Source organism: Lonchura striata, chromosome 4A (assembly GCF_050655825.1).
Source record: "Lonchura striata isolate lonStrDom1 chromosome 4A, ASM5065582v1, whole genome shotgun sequence".
NCBI classification, from domain to species: Eukaryota; Metazoa; Chordata; class Aves; order Passeriformes; family Estrildidae; genus Lonchura; species Lonchura striata.
In genome coordinates, this window is record NC_140742.1 from 12,754,962 (window position 1) to 12,782,151 (window position 27,190).

Genomic DNA, 27,190 nt, shown 5'->3' on the forward strand with positions numbered 1-27,190 from the left:
CTACCACACTGTAACATTTACAAAGAGATCAGTAAAAAACAAAACCAAACCCATTGTATTTATTAAACACTCCTACCTGTGTTAAGAGGAAGGAATACAAAAAATTTTTAAAATATAACTGCCTCCTTTAATTACTAATTCGTCTCTGAACCCTCTAACAACTACCTTAGCATTAAAAAAACCCAAGAGACTTTACATAGTTCAGAATGCTCAGTTACAAGGGACCAAAAGCAAAGCCTTGTCAATATGTGCTTTTTTGATTTTGAAGTACTACTTAAAAGGAGTAAAAATAGAGTTGAAAAACCACATGTAAAAAAGAGAAAAAACCCTCTGAAAATAAAAAGCTCGATCGAATTTGAGCTGCTCAATTGTGAACATTGAGCAGCTTTTCACTCACTCGAGGGTTGTTAACTGCATGTTACCTGCCCTACAGTACAGACTATTTGTTTTTTATCCCCGAGCAACAGACTATTTCCTGGTTGAGTTTAAAAACTCTGTGACGTTCCAATATCAACCCACACATGTGTGTCACTGTCAACGTCAGTCGCAGGAAAACATTAGAAGTCACCCCTTGCTAATGCTTTCCAAACATGGAATTTCCTTGTACCTCGCCCCCCAGCCCACCTCCTCCTTCAGCTGAGAGCATCCTTCCCAAAGTGCATTTTTTTTCTCCCTTCTAAACATATGGCAGGGAGAGAGGACTGAAAATGGGCAGTGCCAGCACTAGATCGCTGCTTTTTTAGGTGCTCGCGTGTAACTTACTCAGACTGCTCTCGCTGCCTTGCGCTCGGGGAGCGCGGCCGCGGGGAAAAGCCCCGCCGGGCGCGGGGGCTCCCCCGGTCCCCGGGCTCCCCCGGGCACTCTCGGTGCCTTCGGCCGCCGCCGTTCTCCGGGCACGCTGCTCCGCCCCGGCAACGGGGGCACGTCCCGGGCAGCCCGGTTAGCGGGCGGCGGGGCCCCGCTGGCCCGGGGATGCCGGGGGGAGCCCGGGGCGGGGGAGGCAGCACCCAGCTGCCGGGACCGGCGGGTTCAAGGCCGTTCCGGCTCCCTGTCTCCCGGAGGCACCATATGGTCCATCTTGCACATCAGCAGCTTTATCTCCCCATCAGCTCGGCCCAGAGGGGGAGCTCCGGGAGCAGCAGCCGCCCCCTGCCCCGTAGCCCCCCGGGGCACCGGCATTCGGCATTACCCGGGGATTACGGGGCTAAGTGGGGGAAGACTGGCGTTATGTAAGCGGGGGAGCGTTCCGCCCTCACGGCGCTCCCACAGCCCGCCCTCCGCCCCAGCCGGGGCGGCCGCACGGCGGCGGCGCTGCGGGGGGAGCGCGGCGCCTCCGCCCCCGGCCCGCGGAAGGGGCCAGACGCAGCTAATCCCCCCTGGCGGGGCGGGGAGGCACCGCGGGGTGCCCCCGCGGCCCGAGGAGGAGCCGGCGGAGGAAGGCTCTTGCAGGAGGTTCCTCGCAGCGTTCAGCGGCTTCCGACGGGACGAGGCGAGACGGCCGCGCGTCCCCCGCACGCCGCGCCGGGACCTGCCCGCCCGGCCCGGCTCCGCGGCGCCTCCGCCCCGCTCCCCGGCCCCGGGCTCCGCCGCCCCCCCGCCGGGAGCACCGTGGAAAACAAAAGCGGCCTTTTAATTTATTGTTCCGGGGGGAGGCCGGGAGGGGGGGAGGGGGGGGGAGGCGGTGTGAAAGGAAATCAAAGCCCGTTTTCTTCCCAGAAACGGCCGTTCTCCCCGGGATCCCTCCGAGTCACCCTGGTGACAACTCCCCTCCAGCCAAAGACGAACAAAAGCCGCGGTGCCCCCGGCACCGGCGCTCCTCCGGGCCGAGCAACAGGCCGGGAGAGGCGGCGGAGGAGGGACCGGGAGGAGGGACCGGCTATTGACGGGGGAGAGGGGCAGCCCCTTCCTTGGAGGGGGGGGACGTGGGACCGAGCCAGCGAGCGCCGTGTTTACCGTGCCATTGCTCTGAACCCCGATCTTAACCACAGCATCAGAAACCAAAACAGTTTAAAGCGTGAGTCAGCACGCGTTTTGTTCACGCGTTCTGTTCCGAGCACACGGACGGTCCGGCAGCAGCGCCCGCACTCGGGGCTGTTCCCGCACACGCGCTCCCGCAGCTCGGCTCAGCGCCGCGCTCCACGCTCCCGTCAGAACAACCCAGGGCTCCTTCGGGGCTCGGACGAGCCTTTTGTTCACAATCCTGCCTATCGAACGTGCGCTTCAGGTTCCCAAAATAACCCGGCACGCGGCTGCCAACGCAAATACCAGGAATTATTTAAAAAATAACACTGGAGGGACCACCGCTAGCCCCTCCACGCGTGACACCCTCCCGGCGGAGTCCCCCGGCGATGACGGGTTTATCCTCCCCTGCCTGTCTGATCCAAGTTTAGCTGGAAATCCCCGGACGATGGCTGAGCCGGCCCGGCCGCACTGACACGAGAACCCCGCGGGCTGGCGGTGCCGGGAGCACCGGCGGGTCCCCGCTCCCGCTCGCCCCCGACAGCATCCACCGCCTCTTCCCGCAGCATCCACCGCCTCTTCCCGCAGCCCAGCGCGTCACCACCCGAGCAATGACACGGAAACCCACGGAGCGTCCCCCGCTGCCGCGCACTGGCTGCCCCGCCGCCGTGCCCGGGACCGCACCGCACCGCAAATCACCTTCTTCACCACCATTTTAGAGCCCACGGACCCCCTCCCTCCTGCCCTCCTCTTCGTGGCCCGACTTCAGCTCTGACCAGAACGGAGGGCGAAATTTCCCCCTCAAGTTTCTGTCCCCTTCCCTCCGGCGGCCCCGGCACACGGGACCGGCGGGCAGAGCGAGCCCAAGGTGGGCACTTTCTTAAACCGCCCCTGCAAACTTTCCAGCCTGGCTGCGACCGTGCCGAGCCCGGTGAGCAACTGTTCCGAGGCTGTTTAAGTCCTTTTAAACCAGCTCCTACTTTCCCAGCCCATATCGATTTCAAATGCTACTTACTGGAATATGTGGCTCCATCCGTGGTGCTTCTACCCGCTGGGAAACCAGCAGCATCTTGGACTGGGGATCAACCGGCTTTTAGATCCACTTTGGCTGTATTGAGCAAACCCAGCGCCGCAGAGGACTCGCAGCCTGTTTTCTCCTTTTAGGTTCCAGACAAGTTCATCCTGGCGTTGCAGTTTGCTAATGATTCACTGTCTGTCTCGATCTGCTCACTACATTTCCATCAACCCACAGCTTCCTCACTTAGAAGGTGGAGTTTGTGGGGTTTAAGTTACTGATAGGCATATCTAAGTGCTGTGTCACTCAAAGAGGAGGAGACACACACACACTCACACACACAGCCCGCACACTCACACACACGAACGGCGCCAGGCTTAAAGGGGAAGTAACACTTTCTTCTCTCCAGAAATTGGACACCTCACAGATCCAAGGATTTAATTTTTTTTTTCTCTGTGCATGAAGGCGAAGATTAACCAGCCTATGGTCGAAATTTTACAGACAAAATGCTGCTTAGAATGTTTAGCACCTTCCTTGTAAAGTTTCAAATTCATTTAGTACAAAGTCAGATAGGTCAGAAAGCTACTGGCAATTAATAGATTTTTTTCCCCCTTCCAAATCAAAGTGCTCAAATCACTGAAAAGAGAGCCCAAAGCATGAAGTGTAAGGGTTTGAGTTATTCTTACAGAGGGTAGTTTCCTGTCCCTTTATGACATACGACATTCAGCACTTCTCACACAAAAGGGTTAAACTCATTTTGCCCAGGTGAACCTAGGTTAGCAAGAAGGAAACAGCAGAGTCCTTTCATTTTCATCTTTTGTGCTATGTACATGTCTTTTTGAAGATAGACACAATTGCAAATAGAGAGCTCCCATAAAGCCACGCACTTCTCATATGACTATAAATGTGCTTGCTACAAGCTGCAGCCTCTGAATACTAATTTTGATAGACCATCAACTGAAAGCTGAGAACCTATTCAGACCTCCTCTTGGACTGTGCAGAAAGAACTGGGAAGAGCAAGCTGCAGGCAGCTAGGAGAGCACACTGGGTCCACAAATAATTGCTGGTATAATTTCGTTTTATTACCTTGCTAAATCACTACAATTGTCTCTCCTATCCTGATAAATTGAAGATGCAAGAAACCCTGTCCCAGTACATTGACTCAATGGATGAGGTGTGGAAGACTTACTAGCATTTGTAATAAGAGATCTAGTTGCTAAGATTATTCCTGAAATAGTGATATGTGTAAATTATGCTCTGTAGAATTAGGAAGAAAGTTATTTGAATACAACCCCTTTACTGTAACCAAATACATAAAAGTGGAGCCAGAATCTGGCCTCACTTTCCTGAAAGTTTTCCAGACAGCAATCACCTTCAACTTGCAGTGAACTTAAGAGACCTCCAAACCCACTTTGTACCCTGAGCTAGTAAATATTGGCAATAACAGTTCATCGACAGAGAAACATTGCTTTTTAGCTTTGCTGAAGCCTTTGGCTTGCCTGTGACAGCTGTAACAATGGGCCCGCTTCCCTGAGCAGTATTTGTGGTATTTCAGCTTGCATTGTTTGGAAACTTATTGGTTTGCTTTTCTAGTGCTTTGGCTTTTTATATTATTTAAAATTACTTTGATCTATTTTGTCAATTGAAAAAAATTAAACACAAACTCAATAAACTTTTGTATGTGCAAACACCCTGAATTCTACAGCCTCTGAGGGCCAGATCTCAAAAGGTTTCAGTGACTAAGGGGAGATGTATCAACATCTGATGTTTGGGTTTGATGGGCTGCCCAGACCAAATCTACTACCCTGCCTGAGGTGCTGAGGCTCAAACACAGCATTAGGGCATCAACATGGGATCTAAAAGAGCCAATATGCTGAGCAGGACCCACCTAAAATGAGCAGGATCAGTGAAGATACACATTCATCACACTTGAATTAAGCTCCACCTGGAAGGAGGTGCCACTGTCTGCCCAGTGTGCAATGTCAGAAACCCTCCCCTGAAGATACATTTGTGTGTAAGAGCTCCCATCTTTCTCCCTGGAGATTTTTGAACTAAAATACATATGTATGGAACACGTAGGGCACCCAGGGATTCACACATGCTGTAGCTGGACCTACTGACAACACCATGATCAGATGATGAACAGTGGGTCCATGTCAGTTTTTCTATATCAGTTATTCTCAAGAAGTTTTGTCATTTCTGACTCTTGCCAAACATTTGAGGTTCCTGACAGATGACAATACTTCCTAAGAACTGTAATTTGCTTTGTTCACTTCATAAAACTAGACCAAAGGCCTCTCCCAAAAGGAAGATGATGTGGGTAAGGTGTATTGGAGTCCTGTCCCTGCTCTGCAGCAGGAATGATGCTGCTGCCTTTAGTTGCCAAGGGCATCTTGGCAGGTGGTGGTTTGTGTTGTCCTCGGTAAGGTGGGGTGTGCTCGCAGAGGGAAATCAAATCCAGACACTTTTAGCAGTTAGTCCATGACAGAACTGTGGCAACATTTTCCTTCTGAGCCTGCTGGCTTAAGCCATGTAGGCTCTGGATGTCACTCCAGCAGCTCAGTGCCAAGTGTGCCCATGCTGCCAGACCTGGTGCACTGGGCTGATCGGCCTCTATGGTATGTGCTGAGATGCTCACCAGTGGCAAGGACAGCTTTGGGTGTGCTCAAAAGCCTAATTTCAGGCAGTAGGAGCATTTAACAAGCCCCTTCCAAAGATCACTCATTTTCAGTGATAGGTAATGGCTAAACAGGGGATTTCAGGGCTGCAATTTTGGTCTTTGGTGATTAAATTACGAGACCTTTCTTTAGGCATATTTACTCTAGTTAACCTGGGGGAATCCTTGGCTGGTCTGGAATCAATAACAAAACTTTCACTGGCTTCTTCAGGGCAGTATTTCATCTTCTCAGGTTAGGCTCACCCTAAGCATGTTGCAGGCTACCTTATTGCTCTGCTTCTGTCCTATTTTGAAAAAGTGACTTGTAGGATTCTGCAGAAAACATGTGATTCTACTGGCATCAAGGCTTTTATGGCCATGAGGCTTGACAAAACACATTCTGTTACCTCAAATGCTTCTCCCAGTGTTGGGCATCAAACCTGGGCCTGACTTGCTGTGATTAATCACATAATTTATCAATTTTACAGTAGTTTGCCACATTTAATTTAGCATCTTTAATATCCATAGAAAATATAGTTTGCTTTGTTCCTTTATAAAACTAGTATCATTTCTTTCCACATGGAGATGTCTCATTCAAAAGCCAGACTTGGAGAGCTGAGAAATTGTAACTTTATCTGAAAAATAACAAAAGCATGAAAAGAGTGCCTTGAACCAAAACAAAAACCCAAAAAACATAACAAACCAAAAATATCCTGAACAAGACCAATGTTTTCATTTTACCCACTGTTCTGAAAAAGAAGTATCTTTCTACCTAAGGAGAAAAAGCAAGATGCAATATGCTAAATAACTGCCCAAAGTTGTGTACCCCAAACAAAGGGATTGTGCACTCAGACGTAGCCTTGATGGTTTGTGTCAGCAACAGGCACTGCCAATGTAAGATGGCCAAGGGCTAGAGAAAAGATCTGCATCCTCCAGGCTGGAGTGAACTAAAGGTGCTACAGCTGAGCATCCAGGTAACCACGATGCTGGGACTCTGTTCTCTCAGGAGAACTGTGCCAGACCTCCAGCTGGCCTCTGGTGTTCCTGACATCAGAAAGGATAACAGAAGTCTGAGCAGACAAGGGCTGCCCCACAGCATGTCTTGTACACTGTAGGGAAGCAGCAACTGAGCAGCACAAGGATTCACCACAGGTTCACTGAAGGATTCACAAGTTTGTCAGTGCCTCAGAACCAGATGAATGGCAAGCAAGTGATGCTTTCAACTTACACATTTGAAACGTGAAATCAGGTGAAATCAATGGCTTGGGCTAGACAAACCTTCAGTTGGACTAGTCAGAACTGCATTTCTTATGCTAGATTAGATCAGCAATCCAGCTAATTTGGCATCTTGTCTCTGACCACAGGCAATAGCTTCTGATGTTACAGAAGATAGAAAAGAAACTTCTACTGAATAGTTGCAGGACAAATTGCAGGTAGTGGTTCAAGCCTATTAGCAAGTTTCTTTTTAAGCAAAGCCAGTCTGTAATTGGCTGATGCTCAGAACCAGGAAGGCTCATGTCCTTTGGGTACTTCCCCATAGTACAGTGCAATAAACTAAGGATGAAATTACTAATGCATGAAAAATTTCAATTCATTTCTGAAAGTTACAATTCTATCAGCATCAGTAACATTGTGTTGTGTAAAACAGCATCTCAGGTCATTTCTGAATGTGCTTAGTTGCATGTCCTTTTTCATAGAATCTAACCATCCTTTGATGCTATGGTTTGGGTTGGAAGGCATCTTAAAGACCTTTTACCTCCAGTCCCTTCCATGGGCAGGGATACCTTCCACCAGAGCAGGTGGCTCAGGACCCCATCCAGCCCCACTGTGAACACTTCCAGGGATGGGGCATCCACAGCTTCTCTGGGCAATCTGTGCAGGGCCTCAACACTCACAGTAAAGAACTCCTTCCAAACATTTAATCTACATCTACCAACTTTCAGTTTCTCTCTTTTCAGTCCTATCAAGACATGATTTTTTCCCTACTAGAAGTATATGGAAAATACCTAAAAATAGATAAAATGCACCAATAAACAATTCTAATTTACTCAGTAATGCTCGCTACATTGAGTAATTTTCTAAGTCATATATAAAAATATATGTATATAATTGTAATGTGGCAATTAAATTCTTTTAAAGAAACATTAATTTTAGGAAAATAAGCTTAAAAAAAAAGCTTTTGATTGTATTCAGTTAACTAAAGGTTTTCAGCATGATCTTCACTGGACACAAAAGAAGAACATGTATGATCAACTCTTTATAAGTCTTTCAACTTCCATAAGTCATTATTTACATGAGTTCCCATGGAAGAGTCTATAGTAAAATCATCAAAGGATGGATGTTCACACTAACATTTCAGTAGTTACATTAATTACTTTAGAAAATTATATAAATTAAAGTGAATTACAATTCTGTCTCTTATACAGAAAAATAGACACCAATCTAACATCTCTGTTAGGAGTTAAGAGATGACAACTCTATGAGTAACTTCTTCATATTTTCATAAAAGTACATCAGTGGCTGTCTTCTACTAAAATATATCACTTAAAATCAAGTCGTTAATGTCTGCTTAGTGGCTAAATGTTTGCTTCAAATTGATATCTTTTGAACTTAATTTTTAAGCTCAGAAATCAATTATTTGTATAGCTCAGAGATCCACTTAGGCACATGCTAACATTATGTATGAGTGTCTCAGAATGGAAGGGATTACCCAAGTGCTGAGGGAAGCACGCAGATGATCAGGGTGGTGAAATGCTGACAGGTTGCTCAGAGGGTTGGGGGATGTCCCATCTCTGGGGACTTTCAAGGTCAGGTCAGACAGGGCTCTGAGCAACCTGGCATAGTTGGAAAATGTCCCTGCTCAGTGCAGGGGGTCTGGACCAGATGACCTTTAAAGGTCCCCTCCGACCCAAACCATTCTATGATTCCATGAGCTACTTTTATAGAAGATTTACAGACATTTCAATTCTGACCATCTTGCAGCTAATAAGATTTTTCATTAAAACCAGAAGCTGATACAAATGAACATAATATCACATTTAATAGCTCTATTGTCAGCAACAATACATTAAAATGTTTGATAATGCATGACATTTCTTCAATTCTGACTTGTGCATAAAACACCTTCCCTCTTGAATTGTGATGTGTGCTCTCAGCAGGCTGCTGCTGGCTCTGCCCAGTGAGTAGAGACCCTGTGCTGGACTGCAGGTGTGTTGGATGTCAGGTCTGAGGCTGCTGCACATTCCACCTGCAGCCTCAGTCACATCTAAGAATAAAGTGACTGTCATTTGCTGAAGTGAGAAGTACCTGCAAACACGCAGGCATTGTTTAAACAAGCCCCTGTCTCTCCCCAGGAGATGTCTTTTCTCCAAGCATTATGTTCAGCAGCCTTGTCACATTTATCAATTACTCCAGCAGCCAAGTGGGCACAGAGCCAGGTCCCAGCACATGGGGGGTATTGGATCAGGAGCAGTGACAGGCATCACTTGCCAAATTTCCAGGTTAACGGTAGGTCTAGGCAATAGGACACACTTATTTGAATCTTGTACCCAACTCCAAGTAAGACACCACTCAGAATATGTAATAACACAAAAAAGGCTTAGCAATAATTCTAGCCTTGCTGTTTCTCACTGCTGGATCACACTGTTGATATACAAGCGCAATGATCAGGGACATACAGACCTGCCTCAGTCCCTCTCAAAGTCAACAGAAAGGCAGAATCTGACCCATATTCAAAATTGATTTAAATACTGAAGCATAAGAAAATGCTTCTACATTCACATAATTTTGCTTTACTCAGAAAACACAGTTTTTCCTTAATTTTCCCTTTCATTTCTAAAGCTGTCCTCTCTTTGCTAAAGCTATTTTTTAAAACATTCTCTATTTCATGACTGTCAAAGTATTCTTTCTATGCCAGATACATGGCAAAGTTACATATTCTTCAACTCAAAACAATTTACATGAATATTCATAAACTACCTGATGGCAGAATTGGCCCTGAGATTTAAACCCATAAAACTCACAGGAACAAATGTTACCCTCTTTCCTTTGTCAGAGATCCCTTGGATCATGCTTAGAAATTACACTTGTATGCAGTTGCCAAGAAAATGCAAAACCAGTGCATGAAACATTGTATGTTCTGTTTATTAAAGAAGAATGTCTGTGATGATACAGATATTCATCCAGACTAGGATGCTGCCAATGTCAGTTTGTGATTTACTAGAAATTATTGATTTCAATTCTTGGTTTCCCAGGGCTACTGAGCATATCCTGTCATATAAATATGCATCTGTTTGCTAGAGGCTGCAGCCTTCTGTAGAAATGAGTGGTGTCTCAACCAGTGTCAGATTTCTTGAACCAAAAGAATAAGGCTTTACTTCCCTTCAGTAAAGGAATGAATAAAAACTCTTATACATTTCTATGTCCAATACAATATCAACAAAACTATGGCATCCATCCAGAATTGTACTTTTTGTTATTCAAATAAATACGGTGGCACGGTCCAGAGAAATTGTACTACCACCCTCCCTGTCCCCCAAAGGAAAGTACAAGACCAGTAACATCAGACTTCTCATATAACACAAGAAGCAGCCTGAATTAACTACTTTTAGGTACATATAACTTACAAGTCAGTTACACAACATGCAGGTGCAAAAGGCTGATGGGTATAGTTACTCTTTGTTGATTAGGGTCAAAAGTGATGTTGAACTGCCAGCACTTGTAAAAGGCAGAAAGGAGAATACCACTGGGAGCCCTTGGGAGCTCCAGCATGTGTGTCCTCTCAAACTGTCCCTCTCCCAGGACCCTCTGTTCTCCTGCCCATCTTCTGCTCCTGGTCACCCAATGCATTCCTGCACAGTGTTTCTTTCATTTAACCCTACTTAAGGGTTAAAGACTTTCTCTTGGTCCTTGTGCTGTGTTCACACCTCTAATTCCAGCTACCCACTCTGCTTTCTTCCCTTTCCCAAGGGAAGTACTCCAGGGTGGAGACAGGTCTCTCATCTACTGATGGAGCTGCCAGCATGTGCCACAGGGTACAAAGGCATTTTTGGAATTTGGTGAAAGATGCTGACAGTTCTGCTCCATGCAGAATGTGGTCCATACCCATCTCAGTGTTCATAGAAGGGGTATGGTTCTATATTTTTCTCCAAAAAAACTCCCTGTTTTACCATCACTTTTCTCAAGTCAGTTGCATGCCCTAATGAATTCTATGTTTACAAAAATACAAAATGTTCAAGGCTGACAATGGTGGCAGAAATGACAGAATAAACAGGACAGCATTTTCTTTTTACTTCTCACTTGTTTATGTACAGTGCAGAATAGATTAAGTTTGGGAACAAGAGAGCAGGGCACAGCATCACAGGACCAGCCAGTGCAACCTTTGCAGGTAAAGATTGTGAGATGGACAAGAAGCAGCTTCACTCCCTCCCTGCTGCTGTGGCTGGGACAAGGAAGGCACTTCCCTCCCGGAGAGGTGATGGTGATCGTTCCTGCTCTGCCTTCCAGCTCTGCCCACTGCTGCTTGGAGCAGCATCGCCTGCAGTTTACACATTTCACTGGGGGAAGTTGGCTTTTGCCACGGCAGGATGGAAAAGGTGGGAAGCAGCTCCCAGCCGTGGGGAACATTGCCTGGCTGATGCCGATTTCCCACAAAAACAGCCCCACAGAGCAGTGATCACCACATTGGGAAGGAAGGAGCCCTCTCATTTGGGGACAATTTTCAACTGGCTTGGAAATGAATTCCTTCTGAGCACTCTGGCTCTTCCTAAAGTAGTTGAAAACAACTTATTGCCAGATTATGGTGAGATCATCTTTCTCTTGCAGGAAAAAGAAAGGAGAGAGAAAAGGAAGCACTGCAACTTCCCAAGCCACTTCAGCACTAATAGCAGTATGATCCCTAATCGATGCAGAGGGGATGACAGCAACAATAAGTGTTAACTGCTGAGCTGAAGGGGCTGTTTAATCTGGCTAGGAAAAGTTATTTCTGCCACAACTATTTGAAAAAAAAAAAACATTGGCAATTAAATTAATTCAAGCACATCCTCTCTTTTCATGAGGAAAATGTGGAAAAAATCCAGGCAGAGAAGTAATGGCACCTAGATTAATGAGAAACTGCTCAAGAAGAGAAAAATAATGGTTTTCTAAAGTATATTCATATTACATTCTGTGGTAGCACCATATGCTAGTTTCCTAGATGCTGGTAATCCTGATGTATTTTTATCTTGGCTAGTACCAAGGAGGGAGCTGTACAAGGCCAAGTTCTTCCCACATACCCATGTTGAAAGCAGTTTACCTTCGCTCTGCGTTGTGAATGGGAACCAAGACAGCCATGCAACTGCTTCAGAGCATGCCTTTATTTTCTGGCTGTATCTGACTGGCTTTTAAAAATCATCCCACTGCATCTCTTCAGTCTTTGATGAAGCCTGTTTTTCAATGATAGAGCCCAGAAATGTTGGACTTAGAAATCATAAGCCTCTACTACTTCCATTTAAGGGTCAGATTCACTAATTAGATGCAGCAGGAGACTATAAATTGTTCACGTTCCAGACAGAGGAGAACAACAAAAAGCCATTCTGTGTTAGTGGGGATGTATTAACATATATGTAGGACTTCATTCCTCTCAAAGTTGAACAAATATTCTTTAACTAGTCCTTAGAAATCACTTCTGAAGGTGGTGGCATTCTTCCATTACTACACAGGGACAAACAGCTCTGACTATACTAGAAAAAAGAACCACCACTAATTAACATTGTTTAATTTGATAGATTTGAAATATCTATACCACAGGTGACCCCAACTCTAGCCTGCTGCTGAATTATCATACTAGTAGCCATACTGCTTTGCTCCAACTGCACCTCTAGACACTTAACCACAGATCTCGATGCAACTTCTGGTGCAGTGATTCTGAGGCTTTTGGGGAGTCAGTAGTCCAAGGATGAAAGTGACCACACATTCAAAATCACATTATTTTTAAGGATTCTTGAAAGATGCTGGTATGAGCATGTATCACAGTTTCCACAGGGGCCATGGGAAAGGGTTTTTGAGACAGCAGAATTGAAGTCAATGGCACTAAAATGGAGCACAGAGCTCGGAGCAGTTTTCTCAGGTGGGGCTCACCTGATAAAGAGCAGCCTAAAGAGGTGGGGCCAGAGGCAATTGCAACTTTGGGTGTAATGCCTAGGAGGAAAGCAAGACATAGTATCTCCCAGGAAAGTATGGGAGCCAAACAGCAATTCATCCACCAAAAAAAAAAAAAAAAAATTAAAAAAAACTAGATTTGTCTCAGCCAGGGACTTCAGGAGGAAAATCCAAGTGTCCCTGACCATTCATGCTATGCTCATGAGCACGGTATGTGACTCCCTGTGATCACACTGCCTTTTGGTAACTTTTAGCCACTCTGAAGATAGGTGTGGTAGCACCTCGGAGTCACTCTGGAAACCAGGAATACACGTTTGGGAGGCATCTTTTATAATTGGCATGGCTGAGCTGCAGCTCTGCCTCAGGCAGAAGGTAGACTCTGTCTCGCTGGGGGTGGTGAAATGAAATCTCTTAGCACAGAAAGAACACAGAGCAGCTCAGAAGCCTGAAGGAAGGGGCTGGCACCTGGGGTTGCACAGAACCTCCTTGCAAAGCAACTGGAGGGAATTTTTTTCCCCAAGTGAGGGAACTGTGCGGAGGATGTTGTTTCCAAAGTCACCAGTGAAGTAGGGAAATTGAAATAATGAGCTACAGGAATCTTTCTGCATTTTGGCAAGATTTGAATCCACAGCTGTTTATAAGAAAGTAATTAGTGGCCTGTCAAGCACTTTGAAGATGTTCTGAGTGCTAGAAAATTGTGATAAACTTATCTTTCTGTGCCTCTGTGGCTTGTGAGCGATTATTCAATCAGTGGGGTTGTTGACTGGAAGACTCAGCCAAACAGTGATTGGGTTTCTAAACTATTCAATTACCTCTAATGAAGAAGGATCAGAGAAACAACCCTTAAACACCTTAAACAGAGCAGCAGTATTAACACACAAAATAACTCTCAGGAGAAACCTCCAGACACTTGCCAAGGTTGGCTTTGGAGCCAACTGTGATACAAATGCATAAAATATTAGTTCCTTAATGGTTGTGAAGTGTTGCTCTTTAAAGGTTACTGTCTTCCTGTCCAGACAAGGCTGCAGTAGAATGATGAATGAAGTGATCCATAAATCTGAGGTTTTCAAGCACCTGCAACTCCCATTGGGGTCAACAGGAATTTTGGATTACTGGGATTTAGCCAGTAAAACCTGATTCTGCATGAGATTAAGAATCCCCAGGGCTGTTGGCCTCATCAGCCACAGTGTTTACCTGATGAAGTACTTGGAATGACTGCTCCAAAAATGCTGATTATTTGGATGCATGTTTGTGATGGGAGACTTGATCTCTAAAGCACAGGGACCAGGTCTGTGCCAGAGAGGCTGCCTGGAAGTGAAACTGGGAAGAAATCTCTCTGTGGCTGGCAGAGGAGCATAGTGATCCCTGCAAAAAGTGCAAGACAGGATTCTGCTTCCGAGGCAATTTCTCTCTCTTCTCCATTACAAGTCTCACCATATACAAAGAGCTGACTTGTTATTGGAGCTCAAAGGAATGAATGAGCTCAAAAGAATGCGACGAGGAGAGAATGCTACAATTCCACTGGGAAGAGTTGCTTCTTTTTAACTTTTCCATTCAGTTAATATTTGACTGTGGCCTTGGAGCAGGGTATCATCGTGCAGCCTCTGCCCCGCTGCAGCACAAACACTGCACCTGCCTGTAGCTGTCTACAAGCGCTGTGTGTGTCTGCATTTTTGAAAGTATCTCACGGTTTTGTTTCCTGTGAATGTGCATTCAGCCCTGCACACTCGTGAAATGCTTAGCTGGGCTTGGGAGCGTGTACATAGCGGGCCACAGTGGGGGGATGGGGCAGGGGAAGAAAGAGGGGCTGTAAGGCAGCTTGAGAACTGATATCATGCTAGTGTGAAACTTCTTTGTGAAGGGAACAACACTGCCAGGTTTTGGCTTAAAGATTCTCAAATGCTCCAGCAGCTTTAGAAACTTGAACGTGTCCTAGGCTCAGCTGTGTGCAGACACAATGCTGGAGAGGAGCCCCCATTTAAAATGGTGCCAAGGGCTCCAACAGCTTCTGAAATTCCAGGATCAGGCCCTAAAAATAACAACACGTTTGATCCAACATAGCCAGCAGAGCCAGAGGAGATTGATAGGCTGCACAGCATAGTTCTAAGCCAGCTTTCCTAAACTGCAAACCCATTAAATATTTAGGTGGCCATATGCAAATCATTTAAATTCTGTTTCTCAGAAGCACACCATGGTGTACAGATGTGCTTTGTGCCGAGATCCTCATCCTAGGCTTTCAGCAACTATTTATTTTAAACCAGTAAAGGACTTAAGTAATGGCTAATTGTAAGCTACCTTTTTTTTTAAGGGTATTTATTTATGAGGGAGGAGGGGGAGGAAGCAGAAATGTAAAGACCTGAGTTTCTGTCACAGCTAACTCACATAGAAGAAAACACACTTTTGTGACTGTACCAAAACCCCAGGATTGCTCCGATATTTTCAACCGCCTCCATGGGTACCAATTTGCTAATTGAACAAATAAACAGCCTTTTATGTAGGAGCTGTCTCGTGGACACTGTGAACACTTTAGAAACCAGGGCCCCAGATCTTCTTTTCTTAATGTCACTGTGAATTTGCTTGTGGAAGTGTATGACACCGCGGAGCGAACAGCTGAGCTCATGCTTCAGGCATTCTCCCAGGACCGAGGGGGAGGGGGCTCTCTGCCAGCCCTCGGCCGCCTCTCCCCTCGCATTTACACACACACAAATCATGTTATCATAGTGAAAATATGCAAGAATTCCAGGAAGCAGAGGAAGTTTGTATGTTGACCTTAATTTATTTTTTTTCCAGAGGAAGATCACACCGAATGTAAAAAGGACGGTGGACGCTAGCTAAATTCATTAGCAGATATTTTAATTTTCATTGCAACACTTTCTCCTGCCGTATTTTGTCTTTTAGGATTAATGCTGTTTGTATTTCATCCCATGTGGCTACTTTGACTGAGAGAACTGAAATCAGTTAGTGAGAAGTCTATGAGAACTATTTGGACTCAAAAAAAAAAAAAAAAAGAAATTGTAAAAGAGGTCCCAGGGCATTCTGGTTCCTATTTTCCATTACAGTACAGTAAAATTGGGTGAGACTGTTTCTGGAGGGAAGGGAAGGAAAGGGTGGATTAAAGAGCGGGCTAGCACATTAGGCTTTGGCACATGGAGGCCTGAGTTTATTTTGCTTTACAGTTCTGGGCTGGAACTCTTAAAATGCTGATCAGTTTGGCCCCAAACTCAATTGCACTTCTAAAAACACACTTAACTTTAAACCTGCAAATTCCTTTGGAAGACTGAGGGACCTTAGAAGCTGCTGTTCTGGGAAGTGCAGTTACCTGCACTGGCTGGTGCACAGCACCTTGCAACATCCAACCATTCCCAGCAGCTCATCCCTGATTCCCTGCCCCTCTCCCTGCCACCAGCTCACCCCAGCCTCCCTGCTCCTTTCATTAGTACTCACACCTGACAGGCTTTGCACACATTCCAACACAGCCACTCCACCACCCCTAGCACACTGATGCAGAGCCAGGGAAATAGAACCTGAGTCCTTAAACACTCATCTCTCTCCACATCCTATGGACAGTGTGGTCACACACCGACTTGTAAAATGGCAAGTAAAGATACCCCATTCCTCTTAACTGGCCAACAAGGAACCCAAGCATGGAACATATTTCTGTTTAATTGCAGTGGTCAGTTGTCTCTCATCCTGGCAGCCTCCATGAGGAACACCAGCCATACCTGGTGGAGCACTGGCTGCGCCCTGTGCCCCCAGCACACCTGAGCCTGGTGGTTATTCCTGAGGAACCTCATGCCCTGTTGTGTGCTAGGGCTCTTCAGGCTTTGTAGAATATTCTTTGACCAGCATGTTTAACTTCTAATATTACTGGACATTAATCCTGGACACATCTTGAAGAGTTTGGTTCAAGAATTTATCAGATTGCTTAGAATTTCTTTGCAAATTATTTCATCCCTTATGTTTCTGTGTTGCAAACTTAAGCTCAAAGCCTGATTCAATTTTAAATGAGCAAGCCTGTTCTTCTAGCTAGCAGGCAGTCTGTGATGTATATTTGGGCCAGGCATCCCCACCCAACAGCTCTGCTCAAACAAGTAGGGCCATCACAGCAAAATCTCCTGAACAGCTTGGTGTCGGCAGCCTCCCTGAAATCAAGGGATATGTCACAGAAGCTGTCAGTGTAGGACTTGTCCCACAGAATTTATTGCTCTATTCAAGTTTTCCTTTTATTCTTTTCTACATGTTTTCTGAATGCACTTCTTTCTCTCTCCCTCCGCTTGCCCCCCATTTTATTCTCTTGTCACATATTTCAAACATACACCTGCCTTCCCTGCCTGAACTCTGAAGGACTCAGGCAGAAGGTGGCAGGAAAAGCAGTATTTGAATTATATTTTGGTTTTCGGACTATTCAGACATAGAAGTAGGCAATGCAAGCCTGCTACTTTGCATATTGTGGCACTGAGGCTTTTTTCTTGTTAAGCATACAACCCCCTACCAGCTGCAGTCTAGATTTACACCACGGGGAAGAATACAGTAGAACCAGATTGGAGATTAATCAAAGCAAATTCTGACCCGCTGTTACATGTGTCTCAAAGATTTAAAAAGTAAAAATAAAAAATGAGGCGGCTTTGCTTTGGTAATAAACATTAAAACAAAAAGGCACAACTTTCCCAAATATGCTGTGGAGAGAAGACAGATGCCTTCTAAGGCTTCTTGGTGTCTCTGGCCATTGTTGTGGATTCGTGGCTGTACGCTGCCAGCACGGGGAGCTGCCCCAGCAGGGTCCAGCATTCCTGGCTCCAGCACATGCTGGAAACATCCAGCGCCTTCTGGGGTGTCCCAGGCAGACTACAGAGCCCAGCTCACCTGCCTCCTGCCCACTGGGAAAACTAATGATCCAGAGGTTTTGGTGTAAGCTAACCACACTGCCCAGGAGAGAGCCAAAAAAACCCCCTGGAATCTTTTCTACACAGAAATCCTTTCCAGTCACTTGTTTGTGAATCTAAATTGTACAGCTTGTGAATTATAAAAACAGAAAGTCACATACAATGATGAATTATCAGTTATCCTGAAATGTGACATATTCTTCAGTTTTTAGAGGTATTTTTATTCTATAGGGATTACAATCAGGTGCAAGTTTGTAGTTAGCAATCCTTAGGGTAGCACTGCTAGTCTTCATTAAACTTTTGGGCTACCATCCTCAAATGGCATAAACTAACATAGCTCCATTTAAGTTAATGTAGCTCTACTTAGCTGCAACTTCTGGGGAGCCAGCTTTTGCTTTCTTGGGAGGAGAAAAAAGAACAAAAGCCCAAATAATTAGTAGGGTGAATATTTTCTATTTTTAGAAAATATATTCACAGGTGGCACAGGTAAATCACTGTGTTTAGATATAAGAATTGAGAAGATACGAGGACTTGTGAAAACCATCTGTATCTAGAAGAATAAATAATCCCTTCCTTACAGGCCTGTATGAGATATTTTAAAGACATCACAAATGGTTTTAAGTATCTTTCTCAGCAAAGACATGGCTGAATTGGCCCATGTGTGTAATCAGGGCAGGGTTGTACAGTAAGGCCCCGATTCAGCTAAGTGCTGGAGCACACCTTCAGCTTTTAGTGCATGAGTGGCTTCATTGAAGTCCTTAGTAATTACATGTTTTGCTGAATCAGGACCTGAATTTATTTTGGGTAGGAGGATCTTAATATCTTCCAAGGAATTATAGTTATTACAAGGGACAGTCTATAAATTAATGTTTAAGTTAAAATCAATTTCTAGATAATACATATCCCTAAAAGACAGATTGTTAGTTTGTATGAGCTTTGTAACAAAACTTTAATTAAACCCTTTTTAAATAAAACCTGTCGTACATTATACTGCTAATTGACTTGACCTGGTACAAAGAGGACTCTGCCAGCTAGAGGAGACTAAAGGAGATTATTCTGTCTGGTGCTGCAGTGATTGTGTGTTAATAAAATTTATTTCTGCAGTCTTGCCCAACTCCCTATTGTGTATTCAAGAAATGTGTGGGCTTGAAGCCAGTCATCACAAAGTAAAAAGTAATAAAACCTTAAAAGCTGACTTTTTCTACCTCATTCTGCTGCTTTGCTGTAGCCCAAAGTACATGGTACAGTCTGCTGCATGCACATCTCAGGATTCTCTTTTTAAATGATTTTAATTTGTTTTTTCAATTATGTTAAACTCTGCACTTTATTAATGTGAGCACAGTAACAAGCAATGAACAATTAAAGGATTCAAAAAAGCTCAGTGATGAAATAGTCTGGGTGTGGCAATCATATTTTATTGCCACTACACTGATTACATACAATATAATACATCTAGCAATTAGAGAAACATGTTAATCCTCCTGGCCCAGACCTATTTCACACAGAATTCATTTCAGGGGGCCAAATTCTTCATTTACCCTCATGTAAGTGAATCTGAAATAGCTTCTTGCCAATCAGTAGAATCATTTGGATTGACATTCATGTAAATGACAGCAAAATATGACCCGCTGACTTCACAGAGTTATTCCTGAAAGATGCTGGGTGCAATCACAAAAAAGTAATCACAAGAACTTATGCAAGAAATACATGGAATAAACAGGAGAACTTGAAAGTTTTAATACGTGCTCAAAATTAGGAATTAATTGGCACAAGAAACTTGTTGGAATAATTCACATGACTAGAATATTAATATATCTAGTGGAGCTTGTTCAGGGAGAAGGACAAAATGCTGTCCACAGACACATTCATCCTACAGTGTAAAACAGGGGAAGAGATAACCAGCTGAAAATCTCTAGCTAATAACAACAGAGGGAGTGAACACAGGTGCTATCACAGTAGAGGGGGGGTTTGGGGGGGTTGTACAGAGTAAAGCCATAAAGAACAGATGGACAGAACTTCTTCTGGAGGGCAAGAAGATGAATCATACAAACATCCAGGCCACTGGCTTGGAGACAATGGAGGCATAGGCAGGAGGCTGATGGAGATGCCTGCTGGGACACTGGGATCACAGGACAAACTCCATGCTGCCAATGTCTTGTGGGAGACAAGGCTGGAGAAACAACCAAAGGGAACATTCTTTACTCTTCATTTTAAGAGTCAGGAGAAATAGGTTTAAAAATAAGCAAACAGAATGCAATTTGGTGACAGTTACCATGGAATGAGAAAACCTACTGCTCCTGGAAGGGAACATGAATAGCAAATAGAAGCAATAAATTTGAAAAAAGACAGATTAAATAAACTCAGAGAATTTTAAGTATTATCTCATGGGGAATGCACTCAGAGTAGCTGACAGTTCCTTAAAAAAGTTCTATTAACAGCATGAGTGCAAATTATCCCAAAGCAGCAAAAATATTTGAAGTGTTTTAAGAAACCACCTTGGCTAAATCATGGACTCCTCCTCTCCGGCCTCAAACACGAGGAAGGCATAGAAATGTAAACCTAGGTCAGATTATTGCAGACCAGGAGGAAAGAAAAGAGAAAGTAGGGCCCAAATCACAAAGGTCAAATGAAAATGCATTGGTGCAGAAAGGACAACAAGAAAACAGGATATAATCATACTTCATAAAGAGAGGAAGATGAGGAAAATGTGTTGGCCTTCTATTGAACAAGGCAGGGACAGTTATTGACAGGTGATACTTGAAGAGGCTGAGGGATTGAAGGTTTATTCCTGCATCTTTACCAAAAAGGTCAAATGAGGTTAGATGGGAAACAGCAATAGTGACAGAGGTAAAAACACAAGTGAAATCAGGAGAGAACAGATTAAATAGTGCTTAGATAAATCAGATCTTTCAAATTGACTGGGCCAGATACAATCCATCCTAAAGTACTTTACTAAACTACCTGAAGCAATCTCAGGGCCATGAGTGGTTTTGGAGATCTTAGGGGATATGGGCGAATATCTACAAGACAGAAAAATAGCAAATAGTGTGTTTCCTTACAGAGAGGGAAAAGATTGTAATGGGGAATTAAAGAGCAATGAGTGAAGGTCAGTTTTTGGAAAAATATGGAAACAATCATATTATTTGTAACTGCTCAGGAAATAACAAGGAGATGAGTAACAGCTAACATGGCTTTGTCAAGAACACAGATTTGTTAAACCAATTTAATTTCCTTCAGTGGGAATGGAGGAGAAGCAACAGATAAATCTCAACTTTATTAAAGCTCTCCAGTATCAGTCTCCTCATGGTCCTAAGTGGGCTAGGAAAAATAGTCTCCCTTTACCTACAAAATTCTCTCTCAAACTGGAAGTATGTTAAATAAGGTATCTGCCCTGGATTTGCTCCTATGAAATACTTCTACTCCAGTCTTTTATGCTAGATCAGAATGACGTAGTTTCTGCATCCAGTAAAAGTGAGAAGGGCTGCACAGGTGATTCCAGGCTATTCTGAGGATGTTTGCTTGGAATGCATTGCAATTTTTCACAGTTGGGCCAATGTAGGCAGTTTGTGGCAAGTCCTCTCAGTTTTAAAGAAGATAACAAACAGAAAAGATCTAGCAGAGAGCACTGAGAATAGCCAGAGACCTAGCAAACACAAGCTACAAGAAGAACTGGAAGGAATTCTCTCATATAGTCTGCAGAAAAGGTAGAGGACTATGTATGTAACATGCACTTAAAAGAGGAAAGGAGTAAGTAGTCTTCCTTATCCAGTGTGGATAAGGTAAGAAATATTGGGTTAAACAAGAGCACAGGAAATTTAAGTTAAACATTAGGAAACACTGGGTAATAATCTGGCTAGTTAAGCACTGGGAAAGATTGCCTGGGGAGGTCACAGAGCTCCCTCCTTGGAAGGTTTCAAGAGTATGCAAGATGCACAGTTAACAGAAGTTACACTTTTAAAGTTGTGGCAGACTTAGATGACCTCTAAAAACCCACTTCCCTTATGGCTAGTATTCCCCCATTTTGAAAGGATAATTCCCTCTAGGGAAACAGCAGCCATGCCTGGATGCTGGAATGGCACATCACAGCAACCCCAGCCTGCTCTGGCGTCAGCGGTGCCTCAGCTCCAGCAGAGAGGTGATCCCTCCTGCAGGCACCTCTGTACCTGAACGAACTTCTCAGCACTTTATTGAAGCAGGAGCTCAGCTGGCAGCCTTTCCCCTGCCAAGGTGCAAACACAACTGCCCAAGTTTTTACCATCCACTGTTCACACCTGTGGCAGCGCTCAGCCGGGAAGTGCTGCTGAAGGACACAGAGGGACTTTACTCTATGCTCCATGTTTCCAGAGAAAACTGAACTGCTGGGCAAAAACATAGCCTGCACTCCATGCTCTAGCTAAGAATTCATTTCAGAGGGGAAACAAAGCACTGAAACACTGAAGTCCAAGTTAGAATCTCATGTAGCAGATCAGGTCCTACCCACTGCACCTCCTGCACAACCTGTGGGTAACACATGCAGACAGAAGGCATCAGACCACTGGCCACTAGCCAAGGATTTATCCCTGCAACAAACCTGTTGCAACCAAGACCTAGGCACGTGTAGAATGCTCTGAATGACACAGTTGCTGAAGTTTCCCATTAAAATGGTAGCTAGAATATCTATCACTAAGCTTACAGTCACAAAGATATTAATGTTCCTAGCACCCCCAGCAGTCCCAGACATGTCACTCTCTGCCCACTGAAGCCACAGTGCCACAAGAAAGTCACAGCAGTGCTGTAAGAAAGTCACAGCTCCCATAAAATGAGGAAGTTAGTTTATCTGGACGTACACAGCATGAGATGACATCACAAAAATGATAATAAAATTGGGGAAATCAGAAGAAGATAGAGCTTGTCTGCTGTTTGAAAAGGCAAAGTGTACTAGAATTCTTGCATTCCCCTCCTCTACAAACACTGATCTCTATCTTAGGGTGTCAGTTGTAAAGGAGGTGTCATCTGTTACACAACATATTTCATTCAGTTAACAACACTTAGTTACATGCTAATAAAGCATCTATTAAGAATACATCAAACTAATAATTTAATCACAATTTCTTCTCCCATTTTCCTTAGCCTGGACTGGATTTGAGGCATAAAGAGGATCCATGAAGTAGTTTACTGTTTCAGAATGTTTTCCTGGCATATTGGATCAAGTTTCTCAAATTTGTAGGAGGAAGGAGATAAAGCCACAGAATGCATGTGCATACTCACACACACACATAAACAGAGAGCAGGGAATGAGGAGATGATGTAGCCACTGGCAGGATGTGTCTGCTCTTGATTTCACAGTGCCACTGAACCCTTCCCTGGGTTACACAGCCCATTTTTTCCATGTTACTTTGTGTCTCAATGCCAGCACTGATTGTAGTGATTGATTGACTGAGTTGGTGGTGCAGGATTCAAAACAACAACCCTGGTGGCAGCAACTCAGGGAAATGCAGAGAACACTGGATTAGTCCAAGGAGAGAAGAAACAACGCTGGTGATCTGCCAGCTCCGAGCATCCTACAATAAATTAGAAATAGCTATATTCATTGTTTTAAAATGAAAGGTGCATGCAGAGCCTTGCAGAAGCATTTTAAACACTTTTTGCTGGACTTGAGCCTGTGGGCATCCAGAGAAAAAGCCCTTTTTCCTTCACATTGAGCTCTTCCTCACACATCTTATCCCACCAGCCTCAGACATGGGCTCACAAAAAACATTTTCTCCCTCCCTTTGGGGCACAGGGGCTTTCTCCCTGCCTGTTCCTGATGTGACCATTTACTGTTGTTCACCTGCTCTGAAATGGAAGAGGTGCTCCTCACACAGCAGCTCCTTCTCTGGCAGTGTCCCTTTCCCTGGGGTCTCCCCACTCCTTGCTGAGGATCAATGAAATCCTCTCAGACTTCACACCTGCATCTCCTACCAGGGTAAAGGAGGTGGAGATTCTTTTCCAGAAGCAATGTTTCTCCTTGGGAAAAACCCCTAGAGAATTCAAAGACAACCCTTGAGTTTTTTGCTTTTGCTACTTTTCCCCACCATCCCTTTATCTCCTGTGATCTCCTGTTCCTTCTCACTCCACTGCTGCTGCCTCTTAATTAAACATTTTGACACTGACCCTGTTTTCATTTTATCTAACTCCCCTCTCACTCCCTTCAGCAGAGTCCCACCAACGTGGTCCCCGTTATGTTTCTCCTCCCACTCAGTTTATAGTAGTAGCTACTTGTCTGTTTTCCTGATAGGAATTCAGCCTTCCCCTGGCTGCATTATGAAGATAAGCTGCTCCAAGTGACAAAGGAATCACTAATGGACGTGCCTGCTCTCCCATCCCAGGGACAGCGGCTGCTGCTGGCAGGAACTTTTTGCCTAGCACAAGTAGTTTTCCAGCATGCCCTGTAAAATAGACCACATTTATGATTGCTGGCATACTCACAGGGTTACCAGGCAGCTTTTTACAGGACAGACTTTACAACTTGCATATAGATGGACCCAGACATGGCTCTGGTTAGAGACAATGGGAGATTTACTATTGCATGTATTTGCACCATGATTTGGTGGCTTTGTATAAACAAAATAGAAACAGAACATAATTATTTGTTTGCCAACCCACTGAATGTGGGGAAGAAGCACAAAGTTTTATTCATCTGCAAGCTCAGCAGATGTCAGTGTATGAATGGCCTGATTTCAGTCTCGTTTTTGGACTAATGAAGATTTAATATAGCTAACAGAACCATGAGGTAATTCTGGGTTTGAACAAAAAGTGATTCCATATCATCCCATAACTTGTCATGATAAAACATTAACTAACCCCATGAATTTTGTTGGTGGTGTTTTGTTAGAACGGCTTCTGAGGGGAGTGATAGTTCAGTCATTATTTGAATGTCTGCTATAGTGGAGTCTATCACCACTGAAAGCCCAGAATAATGGCCTGTGTTATTCTTTTGCATCTTTTTCTATACAGCTTTTGAGGGAGCTGTAATTGAAGAGAAATGAAAGGGCAGCCAACCAAGAGACAATACTGCAAGGATCAGTACTGGAATGTGAGACAACATACTTTAAAAGCTGAAACTTTAAAACTCCTGCTACGTGTGTACTTTTGAAAAGGATAACATCAATAGCAAAAAAAAAAAAAAAAAAAAAAAAAAAGAAACCCCAGCTATTTTCTCCTGATTATAAACAAAAAAAAATTTAAAAAGTAGTTTGGTTATTTCTTAATCTGGTGGCCTCCTATGAAGGCATGAAAAAAAGGATTAATGCCTTCACTGGGTACCTATTTTTTACTGCTGTTCTCTTTAGAAAATGTGATTAACTAAAAAGGTGAAAAAGAGACACATGGAATAAAGTCATGGGAATACCAAGGCAGGGTGTTACGAAGCAGGGACCCTACAGCAAATTACACAAAGCTTGCAAAATATGAACTGCTACTTAGCATCAAGTCCTGTGTCAGCTGGGTCTCCAGTGATGTCAGTGTTATACCCCCTGCTGAAAGCATTCCTGGTGCTTACAGAGAGCTGAAACACCACAGACAGCATTTTCCATACTTAAGTTTCAAATTCCAGTACTTAGAGGATTGCAAGAGGATCACGATTGTGAACTGGCTGATGCACCAAGCTTAAATTTTCCTCCTGTTGCTACAAATATGAGAAGTAGAACCTCTTTGGCAACCTGGTGTAAAGCTATTGAAGACATTTCTTACTGAAGTCAGTGAGAATCTTTACATCTGTCTCTTGCACTCTTGGGTTCTCCAAATACTTATGTGTGTACTTAAAGTTCACATGAACAATCCCACTGGAGAAATTGTCTTAAGCTCAGAATAGGGCCAAGTTTAAGATGGCTTTAGCTAAATGTGGCCAGGGTAAGCCCATACATAAGCCTTTTCCTACCCCAGACAATTCAATTTTTGAAATTATCTGTGCATCTGAAGATATCTGGAATATGTTTGTGCTCAAGACTTAAAATGATACAGTAAAGGACTGAGCTTGTTCACAATAAGCTGGATCCCAAACACAGGAGTCACTGGATCATAAACATAAGAATACTGAGGCTATTTCAGGCTGCAATAAGCAATGTTTCCTCCAGTGTACACCCCAAAAAGATTAAGTTTATGTTGCTTTTAATGATGAGGAGTTTAACAAAGCATAATTTGGAACCAGTTCTCAGTACTCCTGCCAAACTCTGAGTAAAACATCATTTACCTCCTAAGTGAACATTTTTTTCTGGCAGTTTTGTATGAATTAAACATTTTGGTCATTTAAAGGAAAAATGTTAAAAATCTGGAGTGTTCTTAAAATAGCAGATCAGTATACTTGAAATATCATTTCTGATTTTAGGGAACTCCCCCATGCATGTAACGTGCTATGAAAACCAGAGCTATTTTGCACAAATTTCAGAGCAAGCTTATGAAAATAGTATAATGAGGCGAAGTGCTCAGCAATGCCAGAGCATGGGGACCACAATGCTGTAGTAGATGATATCAGGATGATGGCAAAATAATGTCACTGCAATCACTGGAGACTACATTACTATGTCAAGATGATGGCAAAATGAATTTGACGCAAGTCTATTGAAACTCTGCTAAAATATCCAGATGATTGCAACATATCAGGCAAATGCCCCAGAGGCAGTGACTGATAAATTTGTGCTAAAGTATTTCAAATACACCATTCTCATCTATGTTACACAGGCAAGATCCTGGTCTGCTAATGCTTTAGGTTGACACCACCAACACTGGCCAAGCCTCTCAAATGGAAACTTTGCCTTTTGGTGGAAAGTTCTGATGATCCCAGGCCATTCCAGGATACAGAGTTCATATGGCCTTCTGTGTATACACAGCTATAGCTGAAAAAAGTCCACTTCAAATGTGGCCTCACCTGAGGTGAGCAGTTCTAGGAGTTTATGCTGTGGAGAGGCAAACTGTGCCCTGATGCTCTTGATGTGGAACTATCAGGTGATAACTAAGAATCACAGCCAAAACAGGGAGAAAGCTTTCCCATTGTGGAGAATGGTAAACATGTCACAGGTAACAGAGAGCGAAGGCAGCTTTAGCATCTTCTCCCCACATAAAGTAACAAGTTAATCAGCAAGGGATGCTGTCTTAGACTAACTAATCATTTACCCAAAGGGGCTAATTTTTTTTTGCAGCAGTAAGAGATTGTTCCTGAGAGTCACAGCAGAGTTCATGGACATTGAAAGAAGTTAGCTGTGGAGAGCCTGACGGAAGCAGAGCAGATTACACTGGAGTTTAGCTGAGCAAATTACACTGAAGAACTGTATCAATAATAAGTAATGATGTCTTCTCCTTTTATGCAAGCAAATCTTGCAGTAACATCAGCCAGCATTGCTCCCTGCTCTGCCAGGGCTGACAGTCCCTTAGTTTTAAGAGCAGTATGCTCAGCAGGAATGATACATACTGACTGCAGGACTGAGCCCTCGGAAGATTGTTACAGCAATTAGTGCAGAAGCAGCAACATTCCTGCTATCAGAACAAGAAGCTGCAAGAGCTATTTCAACAGAAATAGTCAAAGCT

At 44.0% G+C, this 27,190-nt stretch overlaps 1 protein-coding gene across 5 annotated transcripts in view; it reads right to left on the bottom strand.

Moving 5' to 3' along the window:
- MAMLD1 (mastermind like domain containing 1) overlaps positions 1-27,190 on the bottom strand; it is a 249,530-nt gene that overhangs the window by 77,898 nt on the left and 144,442 nt on the right. The window contains exon 1 of one of the 5 annotated variants that reach the window (XM_021547841.4): positions 2,975-5,103. The exons of 2 other annotated variants lie outside the window; for them this stretch is intronic. In XM_021547841.4, the coding sequence (XP_021403516.3) occupies positions 2,975-3,028 (54 nt within the window). In that variant the 5' untranslated portion in view covers positions 3,029-5,103. 2 more of the 5 variants (XM_077786559.2, XM_085570659.1) reach the window with 2 other exon arrangements.